General features: G+C 32.4%; 1 protein-coding gene across 2 annotated transcripts; it reads right to left on the bottom strand.

Moving 5' to 3' along the window:
• Positions 1-159: 159 nt before the first annotated feature.
• On the bottom strand, positions 160-27,982 carry LOC143069169 (WD repeat-containing protein 27-like). Of its 2 annotated transcripts, XM_076243658.1 has the most exons (23): positions 27,460-27,980; positions 26,097-26,238; positions 25,048-25,172; positions 24,399-24,512; positions 23,852-23,974; positions 23,098-23,215; positions 22,373-22,571; positions 20,839-20,942; positions 20,558-20,649; positions 19,911-20,110; positions 18,654-18,736; positions 17,835-17,931; positions 17,244-17,336; positions 16,475-16,584; positions 16,072-16,161; positions 14,791-14,966; positions 12,203-12,336; positions 8,671-8,765; positions 8,129-8,250; positions 5,095-5,192; positions 3,844-3,946; positions 3,514-3,612; positions 160-733 (listed from the first exon to the last, which is right to left on the bottom strand). In XM_076243658.1, the coding sequence occupies exons 1-23, from the start codon at positions 27,598-27,600 to the stop codon at positions 683-685; spliced, it is 2,709 nt and encodes a 902-aa protein (XP_076099773.1). In that variant the 5' UTR covers positions 27,601-27,980; the 3' UTR covers positions 160-682. The 2 variants fall into 2 exon arrangements, with proteins under 2 accessions (XP_076099773.1, XP_076099774.1); XM_076243659.1 differs by lacking the exon at positions 3,514-3,612 and having other exon boundaries at positions 27,460-27,982.

Here is a 27,982-nt window from a genome sequence, read left to right as displayed (position 1 = left end):
TTAGTATTACATATAGTGGCAGCTGAGGGTGAAACAAACAATTTTTTTTTCTCAGAATCAAAAACAAATTATTTTTTTCTCCAAAAACTGGAAACAAACTTTTTTTTCCAAAAAAAACCATAGCCCCCCCCAGAAAATCAAATGGTTGCTGCCTAAGCCATATTTTGATTGATCCAATGTCATTAAGAGGTAACCAAATACAGTTCTGGCTGTACCCATGGCTAAAAAAAAATTGTTAGCCTTCAAACTTCGTTATTCTTTGGTTTCAGATGAACTCAGTCTTTTAAGTCCGAAATCTAGCTGCCAAAACACACATTTCATGTGTTGTTGACACAGCGCAAGGACTGAACATAATTCTTTTCGACTGGAATGTATGTAAGAAGTATGCATTAACATATTGTGTCAATACTGTTAGTTTTCCAAGTTTATATGAAGTTTGTCAAAATCCATATCTCAATACACAAGATAGACATTTGTTTCTATGACAACAAGCACCATGATTCCACCAATTACAAAATCTTCACAAGCAGTCGTAGACATGACATGATTTCTCATTGTCATAGGTTGGAAAGTATGAGTAAATGAAGTATTAATTATTTCGACTGGTCTCCTTCGTCTCTGGTATTGGCTAGATGGTGATTTTCATTGTTGTTTTGTATTGCTGAACACACATCTAGATGAGTTATTTATCCTTGTAAAGTCTTAATTTTCCATCAAGTGTAGCTGTTACAAGCTGAAAAAGATATGTAGAAATTACACATCAGCAAAAAAAATGGTCGTGATAAGAATTAATGTTTTATTTCTAGACTACTAAAGTTGATACAAAAGAAAAAAGATGAATACGCAATTCACTGTCCCCTCATTTCTCTATCTTTCATCATATCTGGGTTTTTTTATTTTGAAAGATATAAATGACAGCAAGACAAAAATTATAATTTTAAATCTAAAGTAAATGATTGTGGTCATTGTTTAATCTAATTGTTTAGATCACCATTAAAACTGACTACTTTAAATTGTACAAATTCAAAAAAAATGAGTAGACAATCTAAGGTGTCTTTCTTGCTTTACAGTGGCGGATCCAGAACTTTTCCTAAGGGGGGGGGGCCTGCTCCAGTCATGCTTCAATGATTCCCTATATAATCAACCAAATTTTTTCCACGAAAGGGGGGCCAGGGCCCCCCTGGATCCGCCTATGCTTTAATTGATGTTGATAATGTCTTTTTGATTAAGATGTTACGATAGATATCTCTGACATAAACTAAAAAAAATTTCAAGATCTGTGAACATATGGTCAATGTTAATCAAGCCTGCAAGACAGACATATACACCTTACAATCATTACCCACATACAAAAAAATACCTCTGTAAGTGTTTATAGTATCAAATAAAATGATGACCCTCACAAACTTAATGTTCACCAATGAACTATGAAAATGATATCAAGGTCAAACTAAGCCTTTAAGACGGACATTAACAACTTTCATTTATTCAATAAGCCAAACATAGTTGACCTACTGCTTCTATTTTCTGAAAAATTGACCTAATTACAAAAACTTAATATTGTCCACTAAGCCATGAAAATGAGGTCACATTCAGATGAATTCTGCCAGACAGTCACTTTCAGAAACAGACCAAATCACCAAAACTTTAACATTGATTACTGATCCATGAAATGAGGTCAAGGTAATGTGAGCCCTATCTGATGGACATCTTTACCATGCAATGAATGTAAATATCAATCTATTAAATTAAAAACTGATCTCTCATCAATCCTGTTTCTGATATGTCACGTGGGAGATATAACAAAACTCGCTTTGAGGTCACATGTGAGTGACCTCGTAGGTGTGTCTTTTTCGACCAATGAAATTGAGTCTTCCACGATCTTGAAAGTTTAACGTAAGGTAAAGGGATGTAACTCATTTTATTTATGATGAAATCGTCAGTCAAAATAATTCATAAACTTTTTTGATTGGCTTATAAATAGGTCGTCAACTCATTTGCATATCATTATAAATTCATAACTTTTAGTTCACTCACATGTGACCTGAAAGCCGGTATCCCACGCGACATATCAGAAAACGGGAGCGATGAGAGATCGGTTTTTAATTAGATTGTGTAAATATCAAAATTGAATTTTCGTGGTTATTTGATTTCATAGTTTGGACCAAGTGAACATACACACTTGAAGAAAATTTGTATTTCGTTGAACATTGAGGGTATTTGTGGTTCACCTGTATCCACGAATTCCACAAAAAAATTGATGTTCAACAAAATAATAATGATTTCACAGTATCCCAAGTTCTATTTTATGCAACAAACAGCTTTAAGCAAAGAAGTAACACTGCCACCATGGATTAGCATTCTTATCTCTAGCATTCTGCAACATCCCTCAACACATGTTCAGTATCATATACATATACTCTATTCTGAACCAGTTCATGTCACATAGTGACATAGTGACACATATACATTATTTCAAAACTAGAGCAACACATGTACATATATATACCTTTTTTTTAAAAACTAGAACATCACATGTTCAATGCATATGTCTTATACATATACTCTAATTTGAACAAGAGCAACACATGTGTGCCCATTCACGAGGTAAACGTCAAATATCAACCTACTTTGAACTAGATCAACACGTGTGCCCATTCACGAGGTAAAAGTCAAATATCAATCTACTTACACATGTGTGCCCATTCACGAGGTAAAAGTCAAATATCAACCTACTTTGAACTAGATCAACACATGTGTGCCCATTCACGAGGTAAAAGTCAAATATCAATCTACCTTGAACTAGATCAACACATGTGTGCCCATTCACGAGGTAAAAGTCAAATATCAACCTACTTTGAACTAGATCAACACATGTGTGCCCATTCACGAGGTAAAAGTCAAATATCAACCTACTTTGAACTAGATCAACACATGTGTGCCCATTCACGAGGTAAAAGTCAAATATCAACCTACTTTGAACTAGATCAACACATGTGTGCCCATTCACGAGGTAAAATATTAACAATCTCCACACTATTTAGTCTTAAGAAGGCTATGTTTTTGCTGCTAAATAATATATCTCAACTGAAGAAAAAACAAATAACATTTTAAAGTCCGATTTCTACAAGGCAAAAATTAAACTTTGACCTCCCAAACTTGAGGCAAGCATGCCACCCTAGAACCATGGAAGTGGTAAGGGAGCAACAATTTAACTTCAAGTGGAGGAAGGTGTAATGGTTTCTGAGTCAGAATTTTTTACGCGCAAAGCATTGACAATATTTTTAGTTTTTCAATGCTAAACTTTTTTTTTCTTCAAAATTTAACACTAAGATATGTGGTAAATCTGGATTCAGAATTTCTTTTTGGTCATCTACTTGACCACAATATTTTCTTTTATCAATTTGGGGATAAGAAATATTTTTTTTAAGGAAAAAACATAACCACTGACCCCACTAGCTCCTACCCCCTTTTAGTTAAAAGATCATTCCCTTTGAGTGATTGTAAACCAACCTGTGGATATAATGGATGAAATGCTACATCTGACACGGTATCATTGTGTCCACCTAGCTTACTGCAGTAGGTTCCAGCTCTTAGATCAAAGATGTAGGCCTGAAAATAAAAATAACAATTCTCACAATCAATATGGTAACTATTAGAAGAAGGACAGCTATAGTAGCATTGTTCCTTTCCTTTTTGTGTGTTGTTTAATTTAATCTGCATGTACTGATTTTGTGTCAAGGATGGATACCAGATATATCGTTTGTTTTTCTATTGTATGAATATATTTGCAAAAATCAACAGCATTACACATGCAATACATTTGAAAAATAATGTACATACAGTTTTATCTTCAGATCCAGTAGCAAGGTATCTACCACAAGGACTTAGATCTAAGCCACAAGTATAGGCTCTGTTCTGGTGGCCTTCATATCTTCTGACACACCTGCAAAAAAATAATAAAAGAGGTCACCAGGTCAATCAATAAACAGCTGCGCCATGAGCGCATGATACGCCCGACGTCTTGTGTGGAAGTTTTATGCAATAATCATAAATAGTTTCTGAGAAAGTTTTATGCAATAACCATATATTGTTTTTGAGACACAGGGGAACATGTGAAACCCCCCGCCCTGTTTTTTTTTTTACAAAAACCTAAATATCACTAAAATAAAATTTTGAATCAAAACCAAAAAGTATACAGATCTTAAGATTAATATAACAAAGAAGTGTGTAAAGTTCAAAGCAATAATCATAAATTATTTTTGAGATACGGCGCAACATGTAAAAAAACCCTCCCCTGTTTTACAAAATACTCAATAACTCAAAAATGAAATTTTGAATAATCACCAAAAAGTATACAGATCTTAAGATTAATATAACAAAGAAGTGTGTAAAGTTTTAAGCAATAATCATAAATTGTTTTTGAGATACGGCACAACATGTCAAAAACCCCTCCCTCTTTTTTACAAAATACTCAATAACTCAAAAATGAAATTTTGAATCATCACCAAAAAGTATACAGATATTAAGATTAATATAACTAAGAAGTGTTTAAAGTTTTAAGCCATAATCAAGAATCGTTTTTGAGCAGAACACCTATCTATATCTATGATATAAACAAATACACCTGCATCAGTGGTACTTCAGATGTATTATGTTTTCTCTCTTATTTTCTTTTTTTCACTTCCTTTTGTTTATACTTACAATAAAATCAGTGAAAGCAGGTGTTTTTAATTGAATTTTCCAAAATGTAACCTCAAATAGACTTCATTACTCACAATCAGTCACATTTCATCTTTTCATGAGCAAAAATCACAAGACTATTCAAATTATTTACACAACTCAGTCAATGGAAAAGTAATATAATTGACTCCACATACTGGTAATTTCTTAATCTTGTTATTTGCATGATTTCTTACACAAATGTATGAAATCAAAGCAATTGACCTACAACTTTTTATTCTATATTAAGAGAAGGGTATTTTTCAATTATTAGTCCTAAAACATATTTTCAAATAGTCATAATGGTTGTCAGTGACCATGTTGGCATTTTTTAAGCACATGATCCATTGCAATCTCTTTCGAACTGGTTACCTGTCTGCTCTGAGATCCCATAGTTTAATACAGTCCCCAGCTGCAGCTGTCACAAACAAATCATAGGCGCTGGATGGATGTGACACAAATGTTGATCCCTGAAAAAGGAAAAACTATTCTAGCAACCAAAACCACACATGTGTTAGCTTAAAACAAGCAATATTCTTTCAATTGAACAGTTCAATTTGAATTTTAGCAACAGCTATATATAATTTTACGGTATTGCAAAATAACTGTTCAAGTGGAACAGCTTGGTTCAGGTTACTTTTAACACAATGCTGTTTGCTTAATGTTAAGTAGCAAATATATTATGCATATTTAAGACTATCATGGTTATGACAAATTCTGTTGAAGCTTTAACGAAATTTCTATTTTATTGAATATTTTATTTGTGGTCACCAAATCTATTAATAATAATGTATCTAATGTAATAACAGAATCAAATGATATGTATTTTCCCCAATAATTTTTCATAAACAGAGTTAATAAATTTATAAAAACCACAAACCCAAACCAAAGATATTTCCCATGAGCAACAAAGCCTTCAATCCAGAAATAAAAGTATTTTCATAGCAGATAAAAAAATTTATTGTTAATAGCCTGTCATTTAACCTGGTGCTAATTTTTTCTCAATTATAATTGCATAATGTTTTTTATGCTACAAATCATTGAACTAAACCGATTTTATTTCTATTTTACAAAAGTCAATCAATAAATAATTTGACACTCTGATATGACAGATATAAAATTGAGAATGGAAATGGGGCATGTGTCAAACAGACAACATGACCATAGAACAGACAACAGCAGAAGGTCACCAACATGTCTTCAATGCAGCGAGAAATTCCCACACCCAGAGGCGTCCTTCAGCTGGCCCCTAAACAAATATATATACTAGTTCAGTGATAATGAACGCCATACTAAACTCCAAATTGTACACAAGTAACTCAAATTAAAAATAATACAAGACTAACAAAGGCAAGAGGCTCCTGACTTGGGACAGTCACAAAAATATGTATAGATTCTACCACAGCATCAAATGTCACCATGAGGCAGGTAAATATCCACAAAAATATATTTTTCTTGAAAATTGGCATTCATGATAATAAAAAAACACCTTAGTATTACATTTCCATATTCAGTGGACCACTAAATCTTGAAAATAAACTGTTATACAGAGATATGTTTTGCTTTTTGTAATTTTGAGAGGAAAATGCAAATGTTGAAGTTAAATGGTTAAACCTCTTAACTATGAAAAACATTCAAAGTCCATGTAGGTGCACGGCAAAATAATCTCCAAGGAAATGCCAATGCTCAAACAAGAGTGCACACGCTGAAATGTCTCGCCTTCTTTACTAATCATTGATAGTATTTTGATATTCCTCAATATAAAGCTTTATTACAACTGTCACATTAACCAAGAAAACTAAACATTGACCAATGAACCATGAAAATGAGGTCAAGGTCAAATGAACCATACCAGACAGACATGTACAGCTAACAATTCTTCCATACAACAAATATAGTTGACCTATTGCTTATAGTTTAAGAAGAACAGACCAAAACACCAAAACTTAACACTGAGCAATGAACCGTGAAAATGAGGTCAAGTTCAAATAAAACCTGCACGACTAACATATACTGGTAGATCACAAAATATTTCTATACACCAAATATAGTTGACCTATTGCATATAGAATTAGAAAAAAAGACCAAAATTCAAAAACTTGACTTTGACCACTGAACCATGAAAATGTGGTCTAGGTTAGATGACACCTGCCAGCTAGAGTAGTTAGAGTCCTAGACATGTACACCTTACAATCATTCTATATACCAAATATAGTAGACCTATTGCATACAGTATAAGAAAAACAGATCAAAACACAAAAATTCAACTATAACCACTGAACCATGAAAATGAGGTCAAGGTCAAAGTCACAGGCTCAACAAAAACTGCATACCAAATACCATTGACCTATCATAATTAATTATCTTTTAACTAACCTAAACACAAACTTTAACTAGTAAACTATGCAATTTTTTTTATAAAGTCAATAAGCGATGACAATATGGTGGGGCCATTTAATCTACATGGAAATGAGACTTACACATGCTTGTACAACTACATACTTAATATCATTGACTTAACATTAAACTGATCTTATCCCTGACATTAACATGTTAACTTCCTGTAAGCATAAGTTTCAAGGTCAATACACCATGACTGAGAGGAGAGCAAAATAATGGAATTGAGATGCTCCAATGCCAATACAACTGCATACCAAATATCACTGACCTACCACTAGTGATTCCACAAGCTGACCTATTTAATCACAAACTAATACAATTGTTGATGCCACGGCTGGCAACATCCCACCTAAGTATGGCTTTTTCAACATTGACAAGAAAAGAAAAAAACAACAACAATATCATACACAGCTTATACTACAAAAATATAACAATTTCATATTCAACAAACCATGCAACCTGGGTAATACAAACCCTTATTTGGTATTAAGGTGGTACCCAACACTTTCACTAAAATTAATTTGGCTCATTTAATTTTCATAAAATTTTGTCAAAGTATTTACTTTGACTTTTGTCACATAAACAAAAATTAAAAAATTAAATTTTTTTTGAAGCAACCGTTTTGTCAGAAAAATTACACTGGTTATATAGCAATTTGACAAACACCAATTTTGATCATTGAAGGCTTAATATTTCTTTTACAACACAACGTAATTAAAACGTTTAGCTGACTTTACAGAGTTATCTCCCTGTAGTGTTAGGTACCACCTTAACATCAAACTGTTTGTGTCATAGTAAACATGTGTACTAACTTTCAAATTAATGTGCCAAGAAACTGTCTTAAACCTAAACAGTAATCTACCATGAATGAAAACTTAAACTGGATTTATGATGAGCTAATGGACACACAGACTCAAAAACACAATGCCCTCTTCTATAGTAGGTTAAAAGTAGGTCAATAGGCATGAGAACATAAAAAATAAAAACAATATTTATTCAAACTAACCTTATTTTGACAAATGACATGAGCTGGTCTGGTATGAACGTCAGCCATTATTCTGACATTCCTTCCCACATTCATGTCAAACACAGTAACAGATTTATTTGTCCCAGCACACATTACAATATCTTATAAAATATGTAAGGAATTCATCCATTTGCACCATATTTGTTTACACTTCTGTTGCACACATTCTTTCATAACATTTTTTAAGTACTTTTAATCATCATTGCAAAATAGCTGTGCATAATTACAAATCAATATCATGTTTCAAGTTTCACATCAGCGATCAAATATTTATCTTTTTCATATATTTTTAGCCTTAAAATATTGATTCTGACTTTTGACAAACATATTTATCGTTTTCAATAGGGATAATTATTAGTAATCGGCAGATCAATTTACATACAACTGGACCAAAATATTCGTTATTATTAATTATGAAAAAGTTATTATTCATAATTAGTTTTAATTTCATCTTTACGCACATAGATATGACATAAAAACAAAATAGAGTTAATAAGTGCAACAGCTATTGTGAAGGATACAAGAATAGAAGTCATTGACAGCTGATGCGGCCGTAATCTGCTGGGATTCAATGGCTAGTGACGTAACCTGCTTGTATTTACTAGTACTCAAGTACCTAAAAAATATAAATATTGGAAAACCAAGACTTTTATAAATAAATAAACACATGTGACATTTGGAATGTTTATCCATATCGTTAAAAAGACATTAACAATATTTCAACGTTTTTATTTATATCTATGTTTTATTTATAGAAAGGAGATAAATGTAACTCAGTGGCAGATCCGGAACTTTTCCTAAGGGGGCCTCCCTCCAGTCATGCTTCAATGATTCCCTAAATAATTAACCAAATTTTTCCCACGAAAGGCGGGCCCGGGCCCCCCTGGATCCGCCTATGTAACTTTAAGAAGTATATTTAACTACATTGATCAAGATACTGTAACCATTAAAAAAAATATGAATGACATAATGTCATTATTGATTATCTCTATTGTTGGAGGCCGTACAGTGACCAATAGCGGTTAATTTCTGTCTCATTTGTACAATTTTTCAAGTAAAATTTTGAAGATAAATATTATCTTTAACTTCCCAAAAAATAATAAAAGGCAAATAGCACCAATATCTTTTAGTCCTATAATATAAGACTTCAAAGGTTCATATCATTTACATTCAATGTTTTATATCGAATATTATTTTTTACTATCAATGTTGAGTTCTCTTATATTATAGCAGAGGCATTTAAGGGGGGTGGCCCGGGCCTTTTTCAGAAAAATTTTGGTTGGTTATATAGGGAATCATTGAAGCGTGACAGAATCGGACCCCCCTTAGGCAGTCAGTGGGCCCCCTCATATGAAAATTTCTAGATCAGCCACTGTATAGGACCATGATGCCTTTCAGATGTTCAAAAGTTTTGAGTTATTAACAACTTTGTGTATGGGAGATACAAAAAAAATACATGTGCATGTTCTCTTTAGATTCCTGAAAATTCATTATTGGAAATATTTCTCTACCAGCAACAAACAGTAGTTTAAAAAAAATCATGTTACCTAAACATTCCACATGTTCAAATACTTGTCTAGTTTAACAGCTTAAAGTTGTCTCCAATAATTTTTAAACAGAACTTTTGTTCTTAGTATGTAAATTTATTTGTGTTCATTGAAACTATAGATCTTGGCATTAACAAAGATGAAGTCATCAGATACAGACAAGCTGTCCCGTACAAACGTTTAAAAAATATGATTTTTTAAATTATAAACACAATTTCTCACACAAGCCAACATAGTTGTCTTTCTTGACCTCTAACACAGAAATTTAAACCTTTATGGTAGTAAACCTCCTTCATCTTTGCAGCATGAACTTTTCATATTTTCAGAGCACCTGAATTTGATCAACTTTTTGCTGAGGTTCATTTTCCCCAATCTTAAGTGTTTTCTGTGTTCCTCTTTTTCCTTTTTAGCTCACCTGGCCCAAAGGGCCAAGTGAGCTTTTCCCATCACTTGGCGTCCGTCGTCCGTCGTCTGTCATCCGTCGTCGTCCGGCGTCGTTAACTTTTACAAAAATCTTCTCCTCTGAAACTACTGGGCCAAATTAAACCAAACTTGGCCAAAATCATCATTGGGGTATCTAGTTTAAAAAATGTGTCCGGTGACCCGGCCAACCATCCAAGATGGCCACCATGGCTAAAAATAGAACATAGGGGTAAAATGCAGTTTTTGGCTTATAACTCAAAAACCAAAGCATTTAGAGCAAATCTGACGTGGGGTAAACTTGTGTAACAGGTCAAGATCTATCTGCCCTGAAATTTTCAGATAAATCGGATAACCTGTTGTTGGGTTGCTGCCCCTGAATTAGTAATTTTAAGGAAATTTTGCTGTTTTTGGTTATTATCTTGAATATTATTATAGATAGAGATAAACTGTAAACAGCAATAATGTTCAGCAAAGTAATATTTACAAATAAGTCAGCATTACCGAAATGGTCAGTTGACCCCTTTAGGAGTTATTGCCCTTTATAGTCAATTTTTAACCATTTTTCGTAAATCTTAGTAATCTTTTACAAAAATCTTCTCCTCTGAAACTACTTGGCCAAATCAATCCAAACTTGGCCACAACCATCTTTGGGGTATGTAGTTTGAAAAATGTGTCCAGTGACCCAGCCATCCAATCAAGATAGCCGCCATGACTAAAAATAGAACCTTGGGTAAAATGCAGTTTTTGGCTTATAACTCAAAAACCAAAGCATTTAGAGTAAATCTGACAGAGGTAAATTTGTTTATCAGGTCAAGATCTACCTGCCCTGAAATTTTCAGATGAATTGGACAACCCGGTTTTGGGTTGCTGCCCCAGAATAAGTAATTTTAATGAAATTTTGCTGTTTTTGGTTATTATCTTGAATATTATTATAGATAGAGATAAACTGTAAACAGCAATAATGTTCAGCAAAAAAAGATTTACAAATAAGTCAACATGACCGAAATGGTCAGTTGACCCCTTTAGGAGTTATTGCCCTTAATAGTCAATTTTTAACCATTTTTCGTAAATCTTAGTAATCTTTTACATCTTCTCCTCTGAAACTACTTGGCCAAATTACACCAAACTTGGCCAAAATCATCATTGGGGTATCTTGTTTAAAAAATGTGTCCGGTGACCCGGCCAACCATCCAAGATGGCCAGTTGACCCCTTTAGGAGTTATTGCCCTTAATAGTCAATTTTTAACCATTTTTCGTAAATCTTAGTAATCTTTTACATCTTCTCCTCTGAAACTACTTGGCCAAATTACACCAAACTTTGCCAAAATCATCATTGGGGTATCTTGTTTAAAAAATGTGTCCGGTGACCCGGCCAACCATCCAAGATGGCCGCCATGGCTAAAAATAGAACATAGGGGTAAAGTGCAGTTTTGGGCTTATAACTCAAAAACCAAAGCATTTAGAGCAAATCTGACAAGGGGTAAAATTGGGTAACAGGTCAAGATCCATCTGCCCTGAAATTTTCAGATAAATCGGATAACCTGTTGTTGGGTTGCTGCCCCTGAATTAGTAATTTTAAGGAAATTTTGCTGTTTTTGGTTATTATCTTGAATATTGTTATAGATAGAGATAACTTGTAAACAGCAATAATGTTCAGCTAAGTAGGATCTAGAAATAATTCAACATGACCAAAATCGTCAGTTGACCCCTTAAGGAGTTGTTGCCCATTTTATTCAATTTTTAACAATTTTCACTAATTTGGTAAATTTTTGTAAATTTTTACAAAATATTTTTCACTGTATCTAAAGGTCCAAGTTTATTATAGATAGAGAAAATTCTAAGTACCAAGAATGTTCAGTAAAGTAAGATCTACAAACACATCACTATCAGCAAAACACAATTTTGTCATGAATCCATCTGTGTCCTTTGTTTAATATGCACATAGACCAAGGTGAGCGACACAGGCTCTTTAGAGCCTCTAGTTATCAAGGTGTTGTCTTTCTTCAATCTATGGTTTTCGACATTCCCCTTTGTATCTGGTTCTTTTAATCTATCATTACTTCAGATAAATTCATATTTTTACCTTTTAATATCATCTTTAGTTTGTTCTAAGTGATATTTATACATGTATAAAGTATTTCCTGATGTCAATAATATAAACTTGTCCATGTAGTAAAATTGTGCAAAGTTAACTTCTTTTGGGAAGGCAACATTATCCTGCAACAGAGAGAGAAATCAAAATTAAAATATAAAAACTAGTCTTAAAATGTATGCTGAAAATGTTAATCTGTTCGATATCAAAACTTTGATAAAAAAAAAAATTACTATCTAGGGGAGAAAAGAAATGTATTACATGTAATGAGACCGTTGGTTTTCCCGTTTGAATGGTTTTACACTAGTAATTTTGGGGCCCTTTATAGCTTTTTGTTTGGTTTGAGCCAAGGCTTCGTGTTGAAGGCCGTACATTGACCTATAATGGTTTACTTTTATAAATTGTTATTTGGATGGAGAGTTGTCTCCTTGGCACTCACACTACATCTTCCTTTATCCCCGGCTTAGTATATATCTATGATTTTGATTGGTGTACGTACGTCGTTACAAAACCCATAGCCCCTGGGTGTTGCTAACCCATATCCCCGGATGTTGCTAACCATTATCCCGGGGAACTTCACGCAAGTTTTCCTTAGTTCCAAGATTGCTCCTTGTGAAATATTGAATTCTGTAGATTATCCATGATGTCTGTAATTAAGTATTTAATTCATTAACGATTTTGTCCTATTATGCAGATCATTTACACTCATTTCATTAAATGCATCACTTGACTGCCACATTTTCAAGGAATGGGACTACTAGCTATGCAAATGACCCACGTTGACGTCACACCATCTATGATGTAACTCTCACAACATTGAGCGCGAAATTTGACTCAATCCTGTTTCTCTGTCTCCTTATTTAAAACGTCTTATATTTGACTACCTGTAGGGTTCTACCAAAGCTAGTACCCTACACCCCGTAGAAACTATGTAAAATTTCCAAATTTCTATAAAACATTTTTAGATAATGAAAAAAACGTTGTTTTCACGTTACACTTTGTACCCGAAGTTCCATAAAGCCCGATTCGTACTAAGACTGGGGATAAATTTGTTATCTACGTTCATATTCGGTAGATATGGATATGAACGTAGATAACTTATAATATCTATTAGTTTCCAAAGAAAAGTTGTGAAAAAAGTGCATTATGATATTCAACCACCTCAGTAATAAACAGTCAAAAGTCGTAAGGATGCAGCATTACTATTATCCATTCTAAATTTATGTACCAAATCTATAATTATGTTCAAGCAAACATGAGTTACAGTACATGTGAACAAGTATTATTTTCTTGAGCAAAGGTAGGTAACTCTGGAATGATTTTAATAAAACTAAATATTTAAAGAAGATAACAGTTGGCTTGTGTTTGGTTTATCAGTCAGATGTTGAACATCTAAGAATTATGTGCCCAAATTAACTGACATGACATTTAGAAAGATTGCCAACCAACCCTTGTCATTGTACCTTTTTGGATGAACTGAAGTACTTGAAACTTGTCTCCCTTGAACCAAGGCTTCCAAAAAATATTTGAGCCAGCCGGACATTTTATATCTGATCCCGATTTTAATCCCTTAAATCAAAGTTACAAAAGGCAATAATGTTAATCAGATAGCAATCCCAGTGATTGACATTAGATAAAAAAAAATACGATATCAAACTTTATTTTGATATGAATTTGATGTTCTTAAGTAAACTGTTAAATTGGCAGTGCATCATTCGAAGTGTGCATATCAGCGTGCTCATATCTGCATTAGACTCTTTATTTGTGCAAAATGACGTTGTCAAAAACTTTACTTTTGTTTTCAAAATCCCATTCTTAAACCGGATGTTGACATGACAATGGTAAGCCATGGACCAGAAACGGATACGTAAAATCCGTGTATGTTTACAAAGCATGACTGAGTGAAGAAGCTCTTTCCCCGTTATTTCTTCAACAAAAAACTTGAAATGAACGTTAGATACAGGTATCAATGATAATTTTAGCATTTTTGAAGAAATGTAGGATGCAAAATTAAATTTCCCACCTGTGCACATGCGCACACGTGTTCTCGGTCATACAACGTAGTTCTGACGATTTTTCATTTAAAACTTTTTAAAAAAATTCATCAAATCATGTTTATAAACGTATTTCTTTTAATTTGAATCTGCTGGACTAAATAAATTAGATACAAACCGCTGAAATGTAAAAAAATAACTTTGAATAGACCGATTGATTTATACGATGTCCGTACTGAAAATAGTTTACCTGTCGCCTGAACAGGTAGATTTCAGTTGTCCAACAACTAATTAGCCTTGATTAAAATTATAAAGTATTGAAGTAGGGGTTGTTTTGATAGTAATTAATGATCATGTCACTTTTATGACCGGAAATGTGTGGCTGTTGAAGGCAAAATGTTTGTTCAAAAAGATCGCCAATTATGTTATTACAAATGACCCGTCTCTTAAGAAAGCCTTGAAAACAAAAAAGTATATGACCGTTTCATGCTTTGCCCAGCCGGACTTTTATCGGACATTATACAAATGTCCGGAATATATGACCGTTTTGGAAGCCTTGCCTTGAACCTATCTTTTCATTCTCACCTTATCCTTTTTCTGTGTATCTTTATCTGTAGACATGTTATGAAGAACTGTTTTGATACACATATTTGGGTCTGATTGTCCTTTACTCCATAAAAAAGCTGATTTATCATCTGAGGAGGTTAACAACCAGTTACCATCGTGACTCCAAGTTATACCATTTACATTGTTATTATGTCCTGAAAAAATAAAATATCATTCTGAATTCATTCTACCTATGTTTTTAATTTAATAATTTTTATGCCCCACCTACGATAGTAGAGGGGCATTATGATTTCTGGTCTGTATGGCCATCTGTCCGTCCGTCTGTGCGTCCCTTAGTCAGGATTCAGGTTAAAGTTTTTGGTCAAGGTAGTTTTTGATGAAGTTGAAGTCCAATCAACTTTAAACTTAGTACACATGTTCCCCATGATATGATCTTTATAATTTTAATGCCAAATTAAAGTTTTGATCCCCATTTCGCGGTCCACTGAACATACTAAATGATAGTGCGAAGTTCAGGTTAAAGTTTTTGGTCAATGTAGTTTTTGATGAAGTTGAAGTCCAATAAACATGAAACTAAGTACACATGTTCCCTGTGATATGATCTTTCTAATTTAAATGCCAAATTAGAATTTTGACCCCATTTCACGGTCCACTGAACATGGAAAATGATAGTGCGAGTGGGGCATCCGTGTACTATGGACACATTCTTGTTTTTATATTTCTTAAACATGTATTCAAAAGGATCAAAGTGAAACACCAAATCTTGCAACAGTCATTGAAAGACAAACTAGGTTTACTGAAATTTGTTTTAAAAAAAAAGATCAGTAGTAAAGTAAGTAAAGTAATGTGGATGTATAATTTTAACAATATATTTTTTTTTTAAACAAATAAGGCATAGAAAGCCACACCTTCAAAATGAAGAGCACACTGCAACAACTTACAAGATTATAGAAGCTGTTGGAAGCATTAATTCCTGTTTGAAACAAGCATTAATTCCATTCATATATTTTTATGTTTAATAGTTCTATTTGAAATACTGGTAGTGTATGGGCTCCACTATTTCAGCAATTATTCATATTTTCTTATGTGATTGGATCTTGATGAAACTTAACAGGGGCGGATCCAGCCATTTTGAAAAGGGGGGTTCCCAACCCAGAGTAAAAAGGGGGGTGTCCTGCTTTATGATCCCATTCAAAAGCATTGATCGTCCAAAAAAGGGGGGTACCAACCCCCGGAACCCCCCCCTCCCTGGATCTGCCAATGCTTAAGGATATTTAAACTAAATTCATCATTAATTACCTGTACAACTAAATCCTTTATTACCCAGAGGAAGTTTGAACACATGACCTGATTTATTTGATAAGGCTGTGGCAAGGTACTGGCCATCATCTAAAAAATATGAAGTATTGTTAAATTTTACACTTTAGTGAGGAACCACAACAACTTTTTACATATTCCTTATTCAGAGGTTTTCTTATTGAAGGACACTGAATGTTTTTTGTTTCTTTAAATAACAAACACTTTAATTTTAAAGATACTTTTTCATCATTGGAATTCAGCAAAAACACTATCCCACATGTTTAGTTCTTATCTGCATTTAAATTTTGTATAACCTTTTTTTCAATTTCAGGTAAAATAAAATTAAAAATAATTTTTTTTTTTTTAAATTTGAAATTTTCCCATAAACATATTTTATCCTTACCTGAGAATTGAATTCTGTTGATGGGTGTAGGTCTTTCTGCAACATCTATTTTACAGTGACATTCTGTAGGAGGATCACATTTCATTGGATAAGTTTTGTCCATTGATTTCCTTAAAAAAAGTATAAAATGGTCTTAAAAATCCAAACCTTTTTCACATTGAAGCCTGCAATAAATAATTAGAAAACTCTTCTTCATAAAGGTATACAGATGTAAAAGTGACTTTCAAATATCTCACTGGTGCTTTCAGTTTTGTTTAAAAGGGGGTCTCATTGGGGGGTGCCGATCCCGGATCCCGCTTACTTTTTTGTCACATTCCCGTTTCCCCCTTACACTATGTACATAAGCAATTCTCATTTTTTTGTCATTTCCCTGATCCCGCTAGACCTCATTTCCTGTTTTCACGACACAATAATTTGACTTTCACGTTTCACGCTTACAAAAAATCGGCAATCCCGCGTCACGCTTAGACCCCAATGAGACCCACTAAAAGAAGTTTCTTTTGACAAAAGGATCTGAAGAGTTTGGTTCATGTTATGACTTTTAACATTGTTCCCCTGAACAAATCTTGATAGACTAACCGATATATCATATAACATGTGATGCATATTTTTTTTTCCTTTGGTAGGAGTGATCAAATACCAATCAGCTTTATTGTAACACATCGTATATGTCTTATATCATAAGTGGAAAGTTTTTAGTGAAATGTAATTCTATGAACACTGTTATTGTGTTTTTATTGATGAAATATGAAAATGAAATTTATTGTACCCTAAACTTGATGATGAAGAACTGTGTGACATCAAACTGCTGCTGGATGCTGACTTGGAAAAGTTTGTCTGAGGTTTGAACATTGGAGTCTGTCTGTAATAAAAATAAAATGTTGATAAAAAGATTGAGCAATGATTTTCCAAATATACATTGCCACGAGTTCCCTTCTCAGACTAAAACTACAAACAAGACTGATGTGTGCTACAATAGAACAAGCAAAATATAATTTTTGCATACTGTTTTTCAATGAATTTTCATGAAAATTAAAATATAATCAACATCCTCAACCAATAAGATCATTTTCTATATGATGTCATATACACAAATGTTGATGTGGGTACAATTTTTTTTGAGTATGCCTGTTGTTCATGATTTAATTTTTCCAAAAAACTAAATGGAAAATCATAGTAAAGGTATTATAATTACATAACTGAAATATTTATATGTTTGCATTACAGTTAATAAGACCAAAATTTCTTAATTACTTTCTCAATTGAAGAGAATTTTGTTCAGGGAAATATGAATTACTCTGATGCCTCTGCAATGAAAATTTCCAAATTAATTTTTTTCAACGGAAAACCAATTAATTACCTTGGTGTCTCTGTATACCCTGAGGATTTCACTTTGTGATGAAATGTGATTGGCTGATCTTTCATCATCTGACCAGGCTTGTTCTTTGGTGTTGCTCCTGTTAAATGTTAAATTATAATATCAATGTACATGTACTCCTATCATACTCAAAGTGATAGTCAAGAGCTAGAAATTACTTAAAATCTTTTATTCTCAAAATAATTAAAAAAAAAATTGTTATAATTCTTTTGATAAATATATATTTATCAAATTAAGATATTTGCAGTGTTGTCCTAAGCAATAAAAAATCAAATCCTAAGACATCCTTTTCACTCCAAAATTGTGTATTAAAAAAAGTAAAGGATCCTAAATCTTTATTTTTCATCATTTCGATTTAAGTTACATGTATGTATTAAATTGAAATCATTTTCGGAAATGAAAAACACATTTTTGCAATGGTAATGATAAAGTCTATTATCCCTTTCCTCCATGGATACTTTTTTTTTAAATACTTGATTTGCATAGGATTTTTTCAATAAAAAAAAATCAGCAGGTTTAAATTATTAATGCATTGCCAAAAACCAATATTTCATCAATGAAATTCCAGTCATAGATTCTCATGAATATCCTTTTTATATTAGATACAACTTTTATTAAGTCTGATGAAGTTTTTTCATAGGTGAGACGTTTCAACTGAGGGACTACGCAGGCGTCAAAAGGCGTCATTATGGAGTAAAAGGGGTGGCGTCAAAAGGTGTCATTATGGAGGAAAGGGTTATATATCACCTCCTTTATTAAATATAAACCTAGATAAATCACAGTAATATTTGATTAAATTACCCTTTGTTTTTTTTGCTTTAGGATCTTCCTTCACCTTTTTAACCATTTCAGATCTGAGCGCTGAATTTGGCAGTAGTGGAGTACTAGGAACAGAAAGCATAAAAATTAGTAACACAACTGGCATTTAAATTTGCCACTTCAGAATATAAGAACATTATGACCCGGTAATTTCATTGTCTATTGATCAAAATAAAAATAATGCCACATTATTAAAAACTACATGTTACAGATGTAATCAATCTCTTTCCAAGTTTTGGCATCTACCTTAAAATTGATATTTTCAAGACTGCTATTGTTCTGTCAAGCACCCATGGGAATTAACCATTAATATAGAAACATCTTGATATAATTTTGAAATGAAGGAATATTTATGAAAAAAATTTAAACAATAATATTGTATTGAATTGACATAGTAACAAAATAAGAATAAGGCTAAGAAACTAGATAAACTGTTATCACAGAGATATGTCCCGCTTTTTTGTAATTTTGATAATGCAATTGTTGAAATCTAAATAGCAATACTTTAACATGTAAGTTATGCAAATATTCTGTCAAACTGACCTAATCACAAACTAATACATGTAAAGTAAGCAAACCATTCAAAGTCAATAGACCATGATTGAGGGAGTGGAGCTATATAATCTCAATGACAATGAGATTTGTCAGTGCCAATACATTTGCATACCAAATATCATTGACGTACCACCAGTGGATCCCCATAAACTGACCTAATCACAAACTAATACATGAAAAGTAAGCGAACAATTCAAAGTCAATAGACCATGACTGAGGGGGCGGAGTCAAATAATCTCCATGGCAATGAGATGTTCCAATGGTAATACATCTGCATACCAATTATCATTGACCAACCACTAGTGGTTCCCCAAAAAACTGAGCTAATCACAAACTAATACATTGTTGACGCCATCACCGTCTGCAGCAGCGCCGGAAACAGCATACCTATGTCTCGCTTTTTGACTCTGTCAAGGCGAGACAAAAAATGTGAGACTTGGCAGAATATTTTCTCAGTTTTATGCTTACTCTTTCTATTATTATTATTATGTCAAGTCAGTACACTGTTATTAACAGTCTTAATTAATGTACTTTTTAAAATTTTCAAAATATTTAGAAAGCTTGTTTAAGGTTTGATCTTGATCGAGTAAAATCTTTACATTTCAAAATGTGTGTATGTCAGATGAGCAGGGTACCTGATTTCAAAATTAGAATATCAACAATAAATGATAGTCTAAAACTTACTTTGATAAAACTGTAATCCCTTCAAAACTATTCCCTTCCTGAAGGCTGTCACCTTTGCCTCCCTCTGTACTTGACTGAGGTGTTACAGACACAGCAGACATGGCAGATGCTAGGTCAGGTTCATCCTTATGAATAGCTGCATGCTTCCACTGGAGAACATTTACTGTGTTTTGAAAGTGACTTCCCACAATGCACCAAATCTGAAAAGTAATAGAACTTTAGGATTTTTTATTTGTTTTGTCAGTTTACTGGAAAAAAAAGAGTAAATATTGGATTTTTAATGATTCTGAAAATTTATGAAGAATCAAAAGTGTTTAAGGAAAGCTACAACTACTGGATGATGAAAAGAAATTCAAGAAGGTACAAATGTCCAGAACATATCATTTTAAAGACTAATGACTGATATATTATTTGCATCTCTTTAGGTTATCTAAAATTAATCATGTGCTCTTCTGAATTGACTAGAAAAGTACCAAATGAATGGTCATGTTAATGGGCAATTGTTTAATGCAAGGACATTAATATTGTTTGCTATTAATTAATTGTTAATGACAGACACTGAATTTTTGCATTTTATAGGTTCTCTAAAGCATTTGGTATAGGTACTCTAAAGACATTCTAACTGATATAATCGATAATTTTGTTACCTGATCTGGTGAAGATCCTTGACTGAAATATACAGAGCCAGCTGCATTCAACACTACTGTTTCCATGTCAAGAATGTCAGTCAAAATATCGTCTGGAAATGAAATAAAACTTATAAAATATAAAGGTCATCATTAAACTCCATCACCACAAATTTCACAATATCAAATAGCAAAAATGTACCAATTTTACTTAGTTTTTCATTACATTTTGATGTCCTATGGAGAGATAAGAAAAAAGTAAAGCAAGCTTTTCTGGAAAGCTTATACTTATTGATACTTACCTTGAAGATCAAAGTATTTGTAAACATCCAAAGTTTTGGCATTGATTTGTAACAAGGAACCAGTTGTACCAATACATAACATAGGTGCAGCATCTAGTAAATCACTACAAACAGAAACCAGGTTAGTTGTTCATTACTTTGTCATTTGGTATCATTGGCAATCATACCACATCTTCTTTTTTTTTCTATATATATATATTAGCAATATAAAGATACACCTTTTTCATCATTATAAAGGGAGACAAGATGTAATGCTCATAAGGTTTGGCAAACAGGAAGTAAAAAATAAAAAAAATAACCCAAAACTCCTATCACATGGTATGGCAAAATCTGAGAAAGCACGGTTGTTATATAATTATGGCTTATAACTGCTGAAAAAAAATTACAAATTGAAGTGGGGTATAATAAAATAAATAGGGAATGTGGACACGGGACACAGATGATGCCCACGCTTGCTTATAAATTTATAAAGGGATATTACTGCAGAACAATAAATGTGAAGCTACCCAAATTTGTACTTGATCAGAGTTTTGTAGTAATAAGCATTGTGTATAAGTTTCATAAACCTTTGGTTTTAGAAAAACTTAACTGTGAGAATGGGATCGAAAAATTCAGTAATTTTACATTTGTAAAGAGGCATAACTCTAGAAAAGTTAATGTGACACCACCAAAATTTAATATTTATCTGTGTTTTGTAGTAATTAGCATAGTGTATAAGTTTCATAACTTTTGGTTGAGGCAAACTAAAATTAGAGAACAGAAACCAACTATGGGATGTATGGACATACAGACAAACAAGGGTAAAACTTAAAGGCATACAATACAGTTTTGATCCCATATTGAGATTTTGCTGACAATTTGCATATCAGCTATTTTTTGCCTGATCAAATTAAATATGTAAGAAAAAATATACCTCATGTGCTACTTTTTTGAGAACAATGAGGTCAAAATTTTTTATATTTGGATAAAATTCGGATTTGTGGATGTATTTTTCCTTTCGACAGAGATACATTACTTTTTTGTTTTAAAAGATAAACACAATCTGTTTTTTGTTAAAATTATTTGTGAATTCTAATTTATATAGATGTCCTTTAAATTTGGGCATTTTTTTTCTTCAAATAACTCATATTTATCAAACCATCATGAATGTAGAAAAAAACATTATTTTTTGCTGTATATTTATCAAATAAAAAAAAAAATTGCATTATTTACATTTTCATGAAAATTGGCTTATGTAATGAAATCAAATGGCATTTTATAAAGAGTGGTCCATGAACTCGTTTTCAAGTTTAATAAGTTTGAATGATAAAAATCAGTTATAAACTGAACCTTTTCCCCATAAGTCATACTTTGACATCGCGAAAATAACTATTTACGTTAGTTAGCAACGTCATTACCTCCCCTGTAACTGTATCATATGCCCTTAATGCCTCCTCTCCTACAGGGTAAAATTTTAAACTTTAAACTATTGGTTTTAGTTTGAGTTTATTTGAGAATTACCAATAATTACAGATTCTAGTCTCATATCACTTACTTCAGTAATGTGTTTTCATGACGTAGAAATGAAGGAGTTGATGATGATGAATTTGATGATTTATTCTGAGATCCGTAAGTAAAATGTAGTCCTAATATTGCACTTCCTGTTTCTATTTCATCTTCTGCACTGACTATTTCAACTTCTTCTGATTGGTCAGGTCTTTTCCATGAGGGTCTGCTGCTTATTTTTACTGGGCCTACAAATTAAACAGTATGTCACGAAAACTGAATATTCATATTTGGACATTATTGTGGATTTATTACTATTATAGTGAATACCAATTTTCATGGATTATGTGGTTACAGGGGGTGGGGGCGAAGTTTAAGATGTTAAATGTAGTTCAATTTATCAAAATCAGCTAAACGTTTTAATTACGTTGTGTCGTTGAGGAAATATTAAGCTTCTCAATGATCAAAATTAGTATTTGTCAAACTGCTATATAACCAGTGTAATTTTTCTGATAAAATGGTTGGTTCAAATTTTTTGATATTTTTTTATTTTTGTCAAATGGTCAAAGAAAATTCTTTTTCAAAATTTTATGAAAATTAAAGGAGCCAAATTAATTTTAGTGAAGGTGTTAGGTACCACCTTAAATATCCATGAAAATACATTTTTTTCTGAATCGAAATCAATTAAAATTTGGTATCTGCCAATGTTAATGGATCCACAGTAATTAAACATGCATCTTCAGAAACATCAAACAATTTAAATCCATTTTTTACCTTGACTTGGCTGTGGTTCAATAAATTTCTTTTCTTTCTGTTTTCTAACTATTTTCTCTACATCAAGCTGATGTAGGCATCTAAATCCATTTCCATCTGTTAAGTCATAAACTCTTACCTTCAAATAAAATTATTTTAATCAATATGTGGCTCTATTTCATAGTAAGGCCACAATTAAAAATTTGGTTTGCCCAAACCCTACCCAAAGGTTGAGACAGTGGGGAGGGAGGTAGGTAGGCATTTTCTTTTTTTTTTTTTTTTTGAAAAAGAGAAATTGAAGTATCGGGTGTTTATTAGTCTTCATGCCTATCTATTTAAAAAAAAAACTTTTTCAAATCGGGACAATAAAAGAATTTGAGTAGGCAGCTTTTTTCTGGGTAGGTAGCGTTTGGGCAAACAAACCTATTCTTTTTTATGGCCTAAGCATGTATTTGATGAAAGCAATAGACAGAACTTCAATTGTTATATTCATTTTGTTATACATGTAAAGACAGATAATAGAATTGAAATGAAACTTGTGATGACTGAATTAATCTGGGAAATAATTCTCTGTAATAACTTTGAACATATGATACAAAATTAAAAATTATGCAAGCTCAAAGCTAGGAAGGTTTTCACTATCCTTCAAAGAATACATGTACATCTTATTAGGCTCTTTAAAAATGTGGAATTGTCAGATTACAAACCCATTCAAAAGTACAGAAAATAAACCCGATCCTATACATGTATTACTCACTTGACAAGTCAAACATACCTGACCATCAGCTGTTCCAATAGCCACCTGAGGTTTTTCTATGTTCATTGACATGCTTATAAATGGTGAGGCTGTGATGATCTGGGATTGGTATACCAAACTGAAATCACTAATATCCCATACCTAAAATATTAGTAGAAACTGTGACCAATTGCAAACAGCACATCAACTTATGAAACGGTATGGAGCATGAATTAAGTATTAATGTTGTTGGGGCATGCATTGAATTTGATATTTGAATTTTTTGGTAATTTATTTTTTATTGCATTGGAGCTGGGATTTTGATGGAAAAAAGTAGATTATACAAAGAACAAGGCATTTTTCATTTTGTACTGATGCAACATCATCGAAATGTCTTGACATCACTTATTGTTGTATGAGGTCAGAGGAGTGAAATTTTCTGACTTATTTCACATGAGAAATTATTGGTTTATTCTTAACTGAAAAATCACAGTATTTTATTGTAACCAATGTAATACATGTAGTGCTAAATATTTTCTGATTTCAATTTAACTGCAAAATTATAAATAACAATATTTGATATTACCTTAAATGTTCTGTCTTCAGATATTGTAACCAGAGTTGATGTATAGTGTGGACAAAATTCTGCACCTGTTAATCTTGCAGTGTGACCTTCCACTGTAGCTAGTACCTTTTCATTCTATAAGGATGTATACATTTTTTTTTAAATCCAGATATTTCAATTTATCACAATATCATCAGTGATTTTACATGTCCTTCATATTTTATTGAACGTATATTTGCATATATAAAGTTTTCAGTTTTTAATGCTGACATCATGTGATAATTCTTTAGACCCGATTTTTAGAACTAGGTATATATATTGCAGTATCACTTTGGTAATCATGCAGAAAGAGCCTGTTCAAGTCAATAAACTTGTGAGTGTTTAGAGCTTGACTAATTGTGAAGATACCTGTTTATTACTGAAAACTGTGTGTTTCCCTTAAAATGTTTTCGGTTATATGCTTCGATTCCAGTCTCTTTGATGTATACACCAAATCTATGTTACAAATTCACATCAATTCAAAGTTCAGACATGCCGGGTTTTTTTTTGTGGTGCTAAATACATGTATGCAGAAAATGGCAAACAGTTTTGTTAATAAATCTTCAAGATATGGTGGAGTTATAAATAAAATAAATATATATATAGCAACATTCATAAAGAAAATATAAACCTTAATTTCAAGAATGATGACATCATTTTCACAACAAGCAGCCACCAGTTTGTCATCAGGGCTGAATGAACAATACTGTATACATCCTAATGTTGTTCCTATCACTTTACCTTTCACTTGATTACCTGTTAACAGAAAATGCATTTCTTTATAATTTGTAAACCATCAAATACACATTGTTTCCAAGTGGAAACCTATAAAGACTTATGCAAGAATTTGAAATGTTAAACAAAATAACAAACATACTGTGAATTCATTTATTATCGTGGACCAAGGAAAGATTGTATTTTCATGCATATATGATTTTGTGGGAATACAAAATGTACAAGCCTTAAAATATTTGGGTACATGTACTTAGTTGAACATTTAAATTGCAGTTCAGAAGTACCAGCAGAATCCACACAAATTAGTATCCCAGGCACAATAATGAATCTACTAGTATGTACATTGTTATTTTTCCTCTACATTAAATTGAATTTGCCCCAGCACATTGTTCTGCAGCACTCTGTTATGCCTCGAAAACTTTGGGTTTTTTTTGCTGGATATTGAATAATCAACAATCAATCAATCCATGAAAATTATCTAAGCACCAAATGTATGAAGACATGAGTTTTTTCTGTATGTTGGACCAATCACTGATTCTATAGTCTATACCTCTACCAGAAAAAAAGTACATTTTCAGTCTAATTTCAATAATTTTGTACACAATTTACATGAAATAAAGGTCTGGAGCCAGTTTTATGAAAAAAACTTACAACTGAGGTTGATTAATAGTCATGAACTATTCAGTATACATGTACGTACAATCAATGTTAGATGTTAGTATCTTGGTGAAACAGACTCTTAAACTTAATTCTTACTGCTAGGTCTAATTTTGGTCATTGCAAAGATGGGAAGGTACAATATACTCTTATTTTAAGGAGTTATCTTACTACATTCAGGTTATGTGGTTTAATCTGGATATTAAAATTTGCTCAACCATCAATGTATCAACAATTTTATATAAATAGAAAATTTTAATGTGTAACAAATTATGCTTATATATGTACCTTTACTGACTGCTTGTCTGGCAAGATGTATATTCCAAACAATAACATAATCGTCTGCAGCTGTACATATGTACTTTGGCTGTGATCCATGTCCAAAACACATGCATCTCAGAGTTTTCCTATGACCTTCAAGTTCCAATGGCTATAAGTAAAATATATAAATGACAATGCATCCTCACTATAGTTCAATTAACTACATGTAACAACTATGTACATTTACAAATCATTTTATCGTCATCCACCAAAAATTAACGTTAACGTCAAATGGCAAGATATTTCACTGTTATTTGTTATGAAGGTACCCCCATTTAGACCCTCATCTCATCATAGTTTTCTAATCCAAACCACAAAGTGCCCCACAAGAGACTCGTCCAAAAGATGGACTACTACCGAATACGTGGAGTAACACTCAAGTGAATACAAATAAAGGCAACAGTAGTATACCGATGTTCAAAACTCATAAATCGATAGACATAAACAAATCCGGGTCATAAACCAAAACCGAGGGAAACGCATTGAATACAAAAAAATGACGACACAACATTAAAATGTAACACACACAGAAACCAACTAAGCATTAGACAAAATCTGATGCGAATAACAAATATAACATCAAAACTAAATACATGAATTAGGGATCGAAAAGTACCGTGACACGTCTTATAATAATGTGAATTCACACTCAAATATAAGAGGAAACAAACGACACAAAAGAAACACAACATTAAAATGTTATACACACAGAAACGAACTATAATATAACAATGACCATATTCCTGACTTGGTACAGGATATTTTTTAAAGAAAAAAATGGTGGGTTGAACATGGTTTTGTGGCATGCCTACTATTTTGTTTTCAAATATCAAAATATAGAGCTGTGCCGCATATTTTCAACATTTATATGCCTGGAACTTTGAAGAGTTTTAACTTGCACTAATATTCTGTACTACAATGTACATACCATGTACGCTTACCTCTAGCTAAAGGTTTTCTGTAAGAGATAACTTTGTCCTGGTAAAATATGTCAGGGCAGAAATACATTACTAGTAGAAAAAGTCCCTAGAGTGTTTAAATTTTTGTGTGAAAGAAGAAGAAGAAGAAGGGCTTGGCTGTCACAGAATATAGAAGTTCCTTCATAATATAAGTTCAAAAAGGAAAAAATATTCTGGAATATTATTTCCACAGGAATAAATATTACAGTATATGTCACTAATGGAATAAAATTAAATGGTACAGAATATTTGTTCCAACAGGAAAAGATATTATGACAATGTTTATAACAAAGTTTCCAGTGATATGTGGAACAAATATACGTTGACATGTGTCATGAAATTAATCAAGCCCCTTATTATTTACAAATTACCTTGAATGACAAATCTTGCAAACTCCACACACCTGCAGTTGTACGAGTCAATGGAAGAGCTAAGAAAGTTCCATCAAGTGCTATCTGAATATGAGCAGGATTGAAGGCAGTTCTAATGTTTTTCAAATACTGAAGTTCCATTTTAATCAGATCGTCTTTGAATCACCAGTCGTTGACATTGATAAGATATAATTTTTGTTGAGTATTGTATGTCTTTTATGATCTTTTTTAAAATGTAAACATATACACATTCCTGTTCCATGAATTAAAGATGTTAATCTGTTAATTCCTAATAGTATAAAATTATCCAACTCATAAGAATTTTTGCCAAAAATAAATGATGTCATTCCAGGTTTTACATTTACTTGAAGGCTCCATGTGTTTTCTGAAGGTTCTTCAGGAATTTTACCTACGAAAACCGTTTTGAAATTATGTCTTTCGTATCTTTTAATAATTTTACAGAACACATTTCGAATTCTGAAAAAGCGTCACAATTTCCATAGTGCCCTGAAGAACTCTTACA

This window comes from Mytilus galloprovincialis, chromosome 3 (genome assembly GCF_965363235.1).
Source record: "Mytilus galloprovincialis chromosome 3, xbMytGall1.hap1.1, whole genome shotgun sequence".
Lineage (NCBI taxonomy): Eukaryota > Metazoa > Mollusca > Bivalvia > Mytilida > Mytilidae > Mytilus > Mytilus galloprovincialis.
This window is presented reverse-complemented; position numbering and strand designations above follow the sequence as displayed.